General features: G+C 48.5%; 6 protein-coding genes across 6 annotated transcripts; 2 read left to right on the forward strand and 4 right to left on the reverse strand.

The window, feature by feature from the left end:
• Positions 1-198: 198 nt before the first annotated feature.
• Positions 199-891, reverse strand: ACLA_036540 (uncharacterized protein; the record flags this gene model as incomplete). Its single annotated transcript, XM_001270875.1, has 1 exon — positions 199-891. The coding sequence occupies one exon, from the start codon at positions 889-891 to the stop codon at positions 199-201; it is 693 nt and encodes a 230-aa protein (XP_001270876.1).
• A 764-nt stretch (positions 892-1,655) lies between these two features.
• Positions 1,656-2,210, reverse strand: ACLA_036550 (uncharacterized protein; the record flags this gene model as incomplete). The annotated part of the gene is made up of 2 exons (XM_001270876.1): positions 1,656-2,005; positions 2,060-2,210. The coding sequence occupies 2 exons, from the start codon at positions 2,208-2,210 to the stop codon at positions 1,656-1,658; spliced, it is 501 nt and encodes a 166-aa protein (XP_001270877.1).
• Positions 2,211-5,517: 3,307 nt separating this feature from the next.
• ACLA_036560 (RNA recognition motif domain-containing protein) lies at positions 5,518-6,269 on the forward strand (the record flags this gene model as incomplete). Its single annotated transcript, XM_001270877.1, has 6 exons — positions 5,518-5,537; positions 5,617-5,689; positions 5,758-5,864; positions 5,937-6,070; positions 6,137-6,166; positions 6,232-6,269. The coding sequence occupies 6 exons, from the start codon at positions 5,518-5,520 to the stop codon at positions 6,267-6,269; spliced, it is 402 nt and encodes a 133-aa protein (XP_001270878.1).
• Positions 6,270-6,996: 727 nt separating this feature from the next.
• ACLA_036570 (uncharacterized protein) lies at positions 6,997-7,451 on the reverse strand (the record flags this gene model as incomplete). Its single annotated transcript, XM_001270878.1, has 2 exons — positions 6,997-7,100; positions 7,178-7,451. 2 exons carry the CDS (start codon positions 7,449-7,451, stop codon positions 6,997-6,999), a joined length of 378 nt encoding a protein of 125 aa, XP_001270879.1.
• A 735-nt stretch (positions 7,452-8,186) lies between these two features.
• Positions 8,187-9,177, forward strand: ACLA_036580 (translation initiation factor eIF2 subunit beta; the record flags this gene model as incomplete). Its single annotated transcript, XM_001270879.1, has 3 exons — positions 8,187-8,247; positions 8,329-8,946; positions 9,011-9,177. 3 exons carry the CDS (start codon positions 8,187-8,189, stop codon positions 9,175-9,177), a joined length of 846 nt encoding a protein of 281 aa, XP_001270880.1.
• A 444-nt stretch (positions 9,178-9,621) lies between these two features.
• ACLA_036590 (AIM24 family protein) lies at positions 9,622-10,884 on the reverse strand (the record flags this gene model as incomplete). The annotated part of the gene is made up of 4 exons (XM_001270880.1): positions 9,622-9,840; positions 9,901-10,250; positions 10,309-10,701; positions 10,836-10,884. 4 exons carry the CDS (start codon positions 10,882-10,884, stop codon positions 9,622-9,624), a joined length of 1,011 nt encoding a protein of 336 aa, XP_001270881.1.
• Positions 10,885-12,078: the final 1,194 nt, after the last annotated feature.

Genomic DNA, 12,078 nt, shown 5'->3' on the forward strand with positions numbered 1-12,078 from the left:
TAAAGGCAGGCAAGCTTAAACTGTGATACCTGTAGACAGGTACTTCTTTTCATAGATCATATCAATAAGGCTATCGAAAGTATGAATTCAGAACGAGGTTATACATCCATATCAGCCATGTCGCTCACTAATAGCAGCCAACAAGTATATCATTCAAGAACTCTCAGCTAAACGGTAGAAGTCAAGCAAAACTAAACTTTAATAAAGCCTGTTCTGCCGCCAAAAGTCTCTGGGCAAACCAATGAACTCAGGGCATGTGCCATAGTCCTGCGTGGCATGAGAACCCAACAGGTGGTCGGTCATACCACACATGAGATGTTTGCCCGCCATTCCTCCTGCCGTTCCAAAAGCATAAGGCGCAGACGCTCCAGTCCATGGTGCTCGAATTTGGGAGATGTATTGAGATAAGAAAGGTTTCTCATTGCTCGTGGTCCCGAATGAAGCTTCCATTCCATAGTCCCGCACCTTGCACATGGGCCCTTCTTCAGACAGCACAATCGCATCAAACGCACGATGAAGCACTTGTGTATCAAGATCATCACGGCACCCAATCTGAGCTTGGGTCCCGTCCGCATGATATTCTTCATGTTCGATTGCGTTAATAACTTGAGATAGAGTAGGAGAGTAGCAAGAATTTTCACTCTCGAGGAAGGACTGTGGACATGCTATTGTCTCGGAAATCGAACAATAGTCATTGTCTGTTGGATACTCATTAATCATATTCTTCGGTGTCGGTTGCCAGTTATCGAAGTTCCCACTTGAATTGTGCTTATAACACTCAACCCCGGGATTGACATGAGTGGACTGCGGAAATATCCATTCTTGGTCCAAGCTTGTCTTGCCTGCATTCTCCTTTTCACCGGTATCATGCCGTAGTTTGGGATTTGTCATTTTTCTGGATGTCCTTTCGTCGGCATCGTCTAGTCTCTCCCCAGGAACTGACCGGTGTTTGCTGCAGACTGAGTCCGGAATTGGGGACACTGGCGCAGGTTGTCCATTGCCCTCTTGATCCCAAAACCTCTCCCGTTTATATAACAGAAGTTTCAGTTCCTCCAAAGTCCAATATTTTCTGTTTGGGTGAGCCGCCTTGCCCTGAATATTGTCTTCAGAGTGTAAGTCGAATTGTAAGATCTGTCGCATGTAGAGATCTAGGGCAGACTCGGGTATTGATTCTGCATGGTCACTGTATGACCAAGTATAGGCAGTTGTCGATGGAGACGACCCCCTGCACATCTGACTCTTGAGACGATGCCTCTTGGATTGGGTTAGTGGTACAGTGGGAGACCATGCGTCAACCGTATTGTCCTCCCTAGCTGCTATGAGACATGCTGCAGAAATTGCCTGAGATTGTACTCCTGGAGCTGGGGTGAAATTGGATACCGGGTTATTCGTGTCAGTCCCAGGTCCTTCTTCAGAATGCCCATTTTTGAGAGATTCGAGTGAAAAGTGATTTGAAACGAGCTTTTGAGGTGCCCCCGTACTATTCTGAGTCTTCCTGTTTTTGTTTCGACTTGGATAACTTGAATGGTCCTCGTTGTCGTCCCGTGGTCTCTTACTCAAGAATTTGGTCTCGGAGAACCCTTCAGATACTCGGCAATTTTTGACCAATTTAGTAATGCTCGAGGCACTGGGGAAGTCTTTCAGTTCACGGCATTTCACGGGTGACGAGGTTTTCCCTCTGTGGAAAAGTCCCAAGTCCAGGCGTCCACGTAGCTAGGTGTAGAATCAGCATGAGCCTTTGTATTAAGTTCGAAATTGTCGCTTACAGTCAATCGATCTCGGGAGACATTGGGGGCATGGAAGTTGCCATTGATTGTATGCTTTCTGGCCTTTTTTGATGACCTTATCTTCTTGACCGATGATTTCTTGCACATATTTCCACCATTAGAGCCCTTGTACTCGTAGCGATCTTCTTTGGTCTTATAACGCGGCTGACGTTCGTATCCAAGCTTGCCTGTTCGCTTAGGAGTCATAGTCTCCGTTGAAATGGGTTGAACATCGGGGCCTATGCAAAAGAAGCATTTAGTGCACTAATCTAGAGATGATCCACGAGAATTACCCTTGTCTGGCAGATCTTGATGAGATCCAGCTGCTCTACCCTGAGGTCCGGAAATGACGTCCTGAGCTTCTAGCTCAAGAATCCAATGGTGAATCAGATCCTGCGTTGCTGGCTCCAGGTAACCTGTTCTTGAGGGCGATGGTTGGGGCATGATTGCAACCACAAAATCAGCTTATATGGACTGTGTAGCACGGCGTGTGTATGACAACTGATTGCTTCTTGAGTTAGACGTAGCGAGGAGTTGGCAGCCTAAAAGTACTTGCCATTTTGGAAGCTCAGATGCCTGCTTGAGGTATCTACGTCTGCGGCGACACCCCGAGGCACCGACTGCTTTGCAGACTGGAAATTGGTATACTTCATGGAACTTGGAGCATTTTGAAAATTGGATATAGCAGATGGGAGTTTCAACTTTAGCTACTAAGTTTATCCAGAATGCCCAAAGTGCCTTCAACTTCGATATTCAATAAGACATCGTCTCTCTCGCCTCAGTGAGGCCCCGGTTGTCGCTTCACTCTTCAGGAGGATGGGATACATAGACAATTGCTCTTTCCTTCATGTACAGTTATTTCACAGTTTGTGGAGTATTTTGGGGATGACGCAAACTTAACAAAGGCTGAGGTCAGTGGGATCCTCCGAATATGTGTATCATGTATGCTCCCCCACAGTTTGGCCACACTGGGACAGATCCTGGATGATTCTAATTACACTTACAGATCATACATGTATCCGAAGCACACCAGGATCAATCAAGACCACCATGATGGAAAATTAGTGCTGAAATATTCTCCTCTGATGAGCTTTGAGGATAAGGAAACAGCGCCCACCTCACTGTTCATTCAGCACTCAACAAGTCTGCCCATTGGCGTTGCTTCAAGCACCCTGTGTCTGCGATGAAACTGCGTGTGTTGTGTCTATTCTTTCCCCTTTACTCGAATGTCATGTTGTGTATGTTGTCTGCACCTGCCTTGTGGATACAGCCTTCTAAAACCGACGGCTGCTCGTGGGATGTCGATGGTCTCTTGCTCCTTGCTACATGCATTCTCAATTGCAATAGCAATAGCATACCGTCAGTTTCTATCAGAGAATCCGAATCTTTTCTCATTTTCTATGAAAAATCCGAGATTCGCAACCATAGTAGAAACCTGTTCAACATGAGCACGGATTCGGTGACAACTCAATCAATACAGTTGACGCAATGAGGCCAGGTTCCTCTGTGACTATGGAGCAATTCCTTTCTTTCAGGGTGCTTTGGCCAGAGATAATCAATATCAACAGACTTGACGGCCCGTGGGCACCAATCAAAAAGAGTGATCTGAATGATATGGCAAAGAGCTTCGAAGAAATGGAAACTTTCGATTCTCATTTCAAAGCATACCTGGCATCTATAAGGCGAAGGGCAAACACCAACGATCGAGTTAAGGCCATTTCAGTTGGCTCGAAAGTACCAAACTCAGATCGACAATCAAATCCCATTCACCCTTCCAGGCGGGGGAATGCCTTCAACCAACGTGAGGATTCAGCCAAAGCCTAGGCAGAGAGATATCATCTCATGATGGGCAACCATCAACCCGATAACCCTCTGAGCCGACCACCTCGTATTCTAAAAATCAAGTGCAGCTCGTTGTCAATCGTCAAAGTAAAATCCGATGGTCCTAAATTCCTTCTCCTAGCTTCCCGAATCATGACCTTGAAGTTGTGATATGCTTCTCAGATCGACCCCAGTCAGCCTCTCTCGCTTATTTTTCCTATCAGGGCATTAAACGTTGATAACAGCACAAAGCGGCCCACTTGGTCGCGATAACGGATCTTATCCCCACCAAGATTGTCGAGGATGAAGCGATGGTTATGATTGTTTATACAGTGAAGGTCGATCCCAAGAGGGCTCTCAGTTGGCACCATTATTGTTTTATATAATATATGCATGCTCCAAAAATGTCAAGAATTTAAGGCGGATCCTGTACCGTGGGAAACTCTGTCCTGAATGGTCCATCTGGTGGCCTGAGGTTGGCTGTTTACTTGTCACATGTGGCCAGGCTGACTAACGAGACGAACTCCGATGATCTCCTGCTCAACTGGTAAAATCATACCTTGGTAAATAATCAGAATCAGCATTAACCAGTTAGATACATACTCCGCAGTCTAGGTAGTTAGTTACCTGAACAGTTGACAAGGACCGGAGATTGATCAGTGATGGATGGATAGATGGATATCCAACAGCATGCATGCATGTTGGATCTATCTATCCAATTCATCTATTTTCTGCATCAACTGGACAAACTCTGGCTAATGTATAAATTGTCATGCGAGGTACAACCGAGCCGTTCAAGTGAGCATCCATGGTACAACGAATTCATCTGCCCACTCAGATCAGTTCAAGTCTCAGTGATTGACATTTCACAATAATTCGCTCAAAAACGTGACAAAAGGGTCAATTCAAAGACTCCGAGCTGCTCACCCGGGTCACCGACTCTTTTTGGTCTTAACCATTCCCTCTAAGATCCAGCCATCCAGGGCCTCGTACCCCTAGCCTATTTCCAAAAGTCCACTCGCCTGCACCGAAGCTGAAAAAGAGCACTGCGGATGTCCCAATGAGGGGTACAGAGGTGCGCATCAGCCCTCTGATAGCCTGGTCAGAGTAGTCTAGCGTCTCAACCGTCTCCCAAATCCTATTCTGCGCTTCATCTTCGGCGTTGTTTCAGGCCGTTTCCATTATTCTGCGCTTGTCATGCATTAATAAAACATGACTGCCACTGAAAATCCCAGTTTCTTGTTCATATGTGCAGAAAATCCTGCTACTACTATCTATCGACTCTGTAGTATCTACTATATAAAATCGTAAAAAAAAAATGACAGTAATATAAAAAATATTAATACGGAGTAATACTAATATTACTCTCTATGAATAATCAGTCAATACATAGGAAAGAAAATAATAAGGGAGAATGGCGAAATCCCTCCCCCCCCCCCCCCCCCGCTTTGCATTGTTGCATCTGGCTCTTCCTCCCACCTGTTGCTCCCACTTTTGTGCAGCTAAGCCATTGGGTTAGTGATTATTTCTTTTCTTTTTGCTGTAAGACTCTCTCCCTCTCTCCCTTTTCTCTTCTTATCCCCTTCATTTCGGCCTCCTGGGAATACTTATCCACAGTCAGTGTTGAGCATTTTAAAAACAGATTCAGTAAGTCTGCCACCTATGCCATACCTCCCTCTGGATCAGTGAAAATCTCGGTGTTTGCTTCACAAACCAGCAACATCCTCCCCTCGTCCATAAACCCCAACGGACACTAAAAAGTGAAGAGAAGAAATCTCTGTTTGCCTCTTCCCTCTATTTTGACTCTCCATCTATCACTTTTTTTTTGTCGAGAAATCGTCGTCTCTTGATCCAGAGGACTTGGCCTCGTCGCTTCATCAGTGCTAATCTTTCACCCCCTCAGTTTCTATATCCAACACTCGACGTCAAGATGTCCAAGCTTTTTATCGGGTGTGTCTCTAATATCATATAAACACCTATCTTTTTTGGTCTTTTAAGAAGGACATTTTCTCAAGTAACGGATCAATAGCGGCCTCGCATGGCACACCACTGATGATGCCCTCCGTCAGGGTTTCGAGCAGTTCGGCCAGGTCGAAGAAGCTGTCAGTACCATCCACGATCCCAAATAATCTAAAACCACCTGAGTTTGACTAAATGATATCTTTTACAGATCGTTGTCAAGGATCGTGACACCAACCGCAGCCGTGGTTTCGGTTTCGTCCGTTTCAGCTCCGACAGCGATGCCGATAAGGCCATGGACGCCATGAACAACCAGGAGTAAGCCTTCTCGAGCCGACTTGCGAGGCTGGATGCACTCCTGTCGGGTTGTGCTGACACGAATTGAACTAGGTTCGATGGCCGCACCATCCGTGTTGACAAGGCTTCCGAGCGTGCTCCCCGTAACAACGGTGGCTTCCAAGGCCGTGGTGGCTACAACCAGTCCGAGGGCGGTGCCCCCGGCGGCGGTTACCGTGGCGGATACGGTATGTTGTTCCCTGATTCTTTTGTCATTTCATTGTGTTGCAACCTCTTCTAACAATCCCAACCAGGTGGCGGTGGTTACGGCAACGGCAATGGCAGTAAGTAAACTCGACTTACGACGTCTCGCATAGAGATACAACGGTCGCTGACTCGGTCTTGTCAGACTGGCGTAACAACTCGAGTAACGGACAGGCTGCTTAAGCGTCTTGACCGAAAATTCAGCTCGTTCCTCTCCGTACCTTTTCCCCCCAGATAAGTTATGAGACACGATTATGAAAAGGATAATGCCGGGCCTCTTTATCGCATTTCTTGAGCATGAATGATGCATAAATTCATGATGATGGAATGATCAGTGTTTTTTGCTAGTGTTCTCTCAGTGTCATCTCGCCTATCGAGATAATAAAGATTGGTTTACGACACCACTTGATTCCCCCAAATTACGATTTCCTTCCACGGTAGAACATATAGAGTGTGCAAGTGTATATATCGATTTGTAGTCTATATGTTAGTCATTGGTCATTGACAGCCTCGGAGTGTCCATGCAAGGGGTCTCTACTGCTCCGCGGCAACACGCTTGTTGAATATGTAAATTGCTTGATTGGGTATAAGATAGAAATATGATACTGCGCCACGGTCTATATGGCAGGGGCACTACACTACCCTCAGATATAGAAGCGATGCATCGGACCTCAGAAGACTTTCGCTTCAACCACGATAGCTGATGAATCATCCACACGCCTGACCAAAATGTCTGGTCTTCCAGGCAGACCGTATGATCCTGAAGTATGAGAGCAGTGGGAGCCATAGAAAGCTACAGTTGGCTCCCATTCGGCCACGCCTTTCTCTCAACTGTATCCATAGGACATACAAGACCCGCGTTCACCTGGCTTGATGCTCGATGCTTGATTGGAGCACGACTCTAACTAACTCATAACGGAGATAGAGCCTCAACGACACCAGCGCCCCGGAAGGCAGCCTTGTTGGTCACGACGACTTCGACAGGGTATTTCCATTCCATGAAGCGAGTCCAGCCTGCACGCATCCCGAGTCAGCAACGATGGGTCATAGAAGAGGAGAGTGTCATAGTGAACGGAACAAAGAAAACATACTCCAGTAGGCGCATCTCCGTCCGAGATACTTCCCGATGACTGGCATAATGACCATCGTCAACAAGAGCTCTAGCTGCTCAATGCTTTCCCGCCATTCTTCCTCCGCGTCCGAGTAACCGTCCGAAAGCGTGTCTAGATCTGAAGAGGCTGTCGACTCTGATGGGAGAGAGGCAACGTCGTCGTCGGAGCCGGAGGTGTATCTGTCTGCCGATGATACCATGTAGGCAGACGTAGCGAGAGACGGGTTGGAAGCGGAAGGTGAAGCGTAGGACATGTTGCGGGCTCGGATCAATCAGGAGTGAGGAGGATAAGATGTGAGAAGCAAAGGGGTGTTAAGTTAAGCAGTGGCCTGCCTACTGCTAGAGCAAGGATTGGAACATAGAATTGGCGCTGGTAATTGCTTGTTGTCGATCTTGCGGTTTGCCCATACTCACGTCGGAGGGCACCTGATGTAATCCAGGAGGGTTTGATCACGTGATTAGCCTGATGATAATACGTGAAATACAGCATTTTTGACTCATTGTCACGTGATTCAGTACCGCGATAACGAAAGACTCGCCATCGCCAACCCAAAGATATAGCACTGTCGCTGTATCAACCTCTTTGTCGTTTGACTGATATTCTCTGAGCTGCTACATATCATTCTTCCTGCTTGATTGCATACCTGGAAAGTGCATCTGCTGTAGAATCCGACAGATACAACATGGCGGACGCTGTACGTCACACCCTGTTTTCCCTTTACCGATTCTGCCCTCCCACATTTTCTTTAATATGCGGACATCTTCACATTTCATGCCCCCCATCAGCCTGACTACCCTAAACGTTCCCGCCTCCCTTCTGGCTGTCAAGTTCTTCTGCGCTTGATTACTATAATTTTTTGGGGGATTCATCGTCTTTTGATTTGATATCCTCTCATTGCTAACGCGCCGTCTTGGTCCCCATTTAGCAGGTCGAGCCCACTCCTCAAAAGCAACGCAAATCCGTCGCCTTCAGCGAAGGATCAGTCATCATGGACACACAAGGCGAGGTCACAGAGGTGCCCCAGCCCACCACAGCTGAGAACGAAGCCGGTACGACGTTTTTCTCAATCCATTACGTCTCGTTGAATTTGAATAGACGGTCGCAACCGAAGCTAACCCCCCCAATCACAGGCACAGAAGACAAGGCCGTCGACGAAGTAACCGAACTCTTCAAGGGCCTGTCGAAAAAGAGGAAGACGAAGAAGCCCAAGGATGCCGAGGCCGGTGAAGGCGACGACGGCGCCACCGCGGACGGCGAGTTCGACCCCACCGCCCTGAAGAAGAAGAAGAAGAAGCCCAAGAAGGTCGACACCGGTGACTTCGAGGCCAAGCTGGCCGAGGCCGGCATCTCAGAGAAGGCCACCGAGGAGAAGGAGGGCGAGCTGCCCGAGGGCGATCTCGAGGCCGGCACCGGCATCTGGGCCCACGACGCAACCCAACCCGTCCCCTACGCGCTCCTCGTCTCCCGCTTCTTCTCCCTCATCCAGAGCCACCACCCCGACATGCTGTCCAGCGGCACCAAGTCGTACAAGATCCCGCCTCCCCAGTGTCTGCGTGAAGGTAACCGTCGTACCATCTTCGCCAACATCGCCGATATCTGCAAGCGCATGAAGCGTTCGGACGACCACGTCATGCAGTTCTTGTTCGCCGAATTGGGTACCAGTGGCAGTGTGGACGGAAGCAGACGTCTGGTCATCAAGGGTCGTTTCCAGCAGAAGCAGATCGAGAACGTCCTGAGAAGATACATCGGTATGTCACTTTGGAACACCCGTGCTGTTTTATTCTTTCCTGTATAACTAACAGTCGCATCCAGTCGAGTACGTTACCTGCAAAACCTGCCGCAGCCCCGACACCGAACTCAACAAGGGTGAGAACCGTCTGTACTTCGTCACTTGCAACTCCTGCGGTTCCCGCCGGTCCGTCGCCGCCATCAAGACCGGTTTCCGTGGCCAGGTCGGTCGCAGAAAGAGACAGGGTTAAGCGGAGAATCGTGGATGTGTTTCGGGGGATTTCATATGGAGCCAATCTGGTCTTGGAGGGTGTTTTATTTCTCTCTTTTCTTTTCCTGTTGATTTCCCCCAATTTTTTTCCCGTATAAACATTTCTTTTTTCAGTTATGTGGGTTTTCATGACGCCAAAAGATTGAAATGTGATGTTTGTGAGTATTATGGGACCTCTGGGGGAGGAAAAAAAAATAGAACACGATGTAAAGACCTTAAAACGCAGCACTGCATCTTGATGAATATATACACAGTATCATTCTTGTTTATGAGCGTGCTATCTGAACACAACTATCGAGATATGCCAACCACAGGAATAACAAAAAGACCAAAAGCAATTCAGAGACAAAATTCGCTCACAAGAGATAATCACAACGCCAAAAGAAAGAAAGAAAAGAAAGAGCAGATCAGCTCGCATCGTGCCTTAATTACTGGCCGTGTGCGCACCAATATGGGCCGCAAACGCGGTCACGTTCCTCGTCTGCATGTACACGATTCCAGGGCCCGTGAAGCGGCACGCCAGACCCTCGCCGGAGCCGATGTTCGAGATGATGCCTCCTGAAGCGACGCGCTCCATTCTGTACTTGCAGTTCCAGGCGACAAGGTGGCCGTTGTCCACGAAGTAGGATTCGTCCTCGGCGATCTAGAAATCGGTTCAGGTCAGTCAGTCATTGTCAAGCCCCATGTCTCGGTGGTTGCATACTTCTTTCTTGATAATAGCGCCGAAGCTCTGGAGCCAGAGAAGACCGACGCCAGTCATTTTGTATATGAATAGTCCTTCTCCGGAGAAGACACCCTTTGTCAGGCCTTGTGCCTGGAGATCCTTCGAGATGCCGCTAGTGGCTGCCAGGAAGGCGTCCTTGCCGACTTTCCACGAGTCGGAGCCCGATAGGCGCATGACAATTATGTCACCCAGGGTCGAGGGCGCGAGGAGGAGCTCGCCGGGCCCGGTGAACGTCGACAGGGACATCTCGCCGCCGGCGAACATCTTCTTCAGAGAGAACTTGATGCTTCCCCGCAGCGTGACAGAGTGGGACATTGCGATCATCGCGCCTGGTCGATGTGTGAATTTCTAGAGATGGTTGTGAACAAGTACAGAGGCCATGCTTACCTGGCTTTGCTACAATCGGACATCCCACCGCCAACTGCAGCGTGAGAAGCGAATTTGAGTCCCGGTGGCTGACTCTGTAGCTTCCGCCGTTGAATGTCCCGACATCGTCCTGAGTAGTCGAGCCGGCTACTTGGCCAGCCTGTGCCGGCACAATGGAGGCTCTCTGAGGCTGCGTGGCCACGTAGGAAGATTGGGATGGTGTAGACTGGTGGCTAGGCATCTGTGGGGGAGGTGATACCGAACTTGGTCCGTATGGGTTAGCCACGCCGGGGCGCGCCACATATTGAGCTTCTCCTGGTGGAGGGCTCGTTGATGTCGGTTGCTTCAGTGAAGGAGGATAACTAAAGTTCTGAGGTGGGAATCCCGGTGATGGTTGGGGTGGAGGAGGAAAAGCTAGATCCCAATATGAATGAGATCCGGTTCTCAACGAGGAGAATAGGGAGTTACCATACCTCCAGAGTTGGGAGGGGCTTATACAGCAAGCCCGTTAGTATACTGATCTCTATCTTCTTCGAAGCAATACTTACGAGCAAAGTGTGCCTCCTGGATCGGAGGAGGGGGGTATGATGTTGCCATTGTGGACTGTACTTTTGTTTCTCTTCACAATATCTTCAGTCTCACGAGTCCGAGGGGAGCTGCAATGCTTCGAGGACAAGACAGCGGAGCAACGAATATTTAAAGAAACGAAGAATCAAGTCTGACAGAAGCCACGGCAGAACGGGAAGGCCTCGTATTCCTTCTGTCAGTTTTCAGCTCAACTGATTATGGTTTCAAAGCTGTTGATCGAGAAAGCTGCGTGTATAGAAGTGCGACATTCTGATTAAAAGATGTCTATCTAGCTCAAGATTGATTGCGCAGAGAGCTCAAATATATGACTTCGCTGCAGTAGCAACTGTTAGCGCCGGCCATCTCTGATCGTCGACGTCTGATTGCTCTGATTGATGCTTGTCGGCGCTTAGAGAAACCAGGTGGGGAGGACTGTGATAGGGCCTGCAGGAATGCCCAGGTGAGCATTACTACTAGTGACTAGTGAGCCTTTTGGGTCTTTGGCATGTGTGATCGAAGTTTGTCTGCTATTGGATCGAATTCCTCTTATTTGATCCATTGTCGATAGTGCGAAGAAGATGAGTCTGGCCGAGACAACACTCCGTCTGGCCAAACGGAGAGGGGGGCGGGGTACAATACAAAGTCACGGTCTTCATGCCTGAGATATATCTACATACTCTGAGTACACGCCGCAGAGAACATACACTCATATTAATAGGACAGGCAAAAAGCCTTGAATGAACCTAATTGCCAGTTGTCCATCAGATAAAATTCAACCACTTATGCCGCTGGTGACTTTTCCATGCATAAGAGGTCAATCTTCCGTGCAGTGCGAGACCGATACCTTGCTTCTGGAGGAAATTGAGTAGTTCATTGTCGGCCTCTAGAAGAAAGTCTGCTATGGTCTAGATTCTTGGAGGTAGGTACATGATACGATAGATAGTACCCATGGTCCGAAGGGTTCTGTCCCTGGTGCTGAACAATCAGGGTACAGCCTTTGCATCATTGCAATCAGTGTATCCCCTCCCCTTAATATCGCCTCATCCACTGTTGCCATCTACCAAAACTCAATAAAACCAGGTAGCTCTCTGTGTCTTATCCCACCCTAGATCCCAGAACGAAGTCTTGGTGCGCCCAACGCTTGGTTCTGGAGACTGGCTCCGCTCTGCGTTGCCAGTATTCATGGCATGCCTGATCTCAGCTTCACGCTCGAGGTCCATCTTG

This window comes from Aspergillus clavatus, genomic scaffold, assembly GCF_000002715.2.
Source record: "Aspergillus clavatus NRRL 1 1099423829802 genomic scaffold, whole genome shotgun sequence".
Taxonomy (NCBI): Eukaryota; Fungi; Ascomycota; class Eurotiomycetes; order Eurotiales; family Aspergillaceae; genus Aspergillus; species Aspergillus clavatus.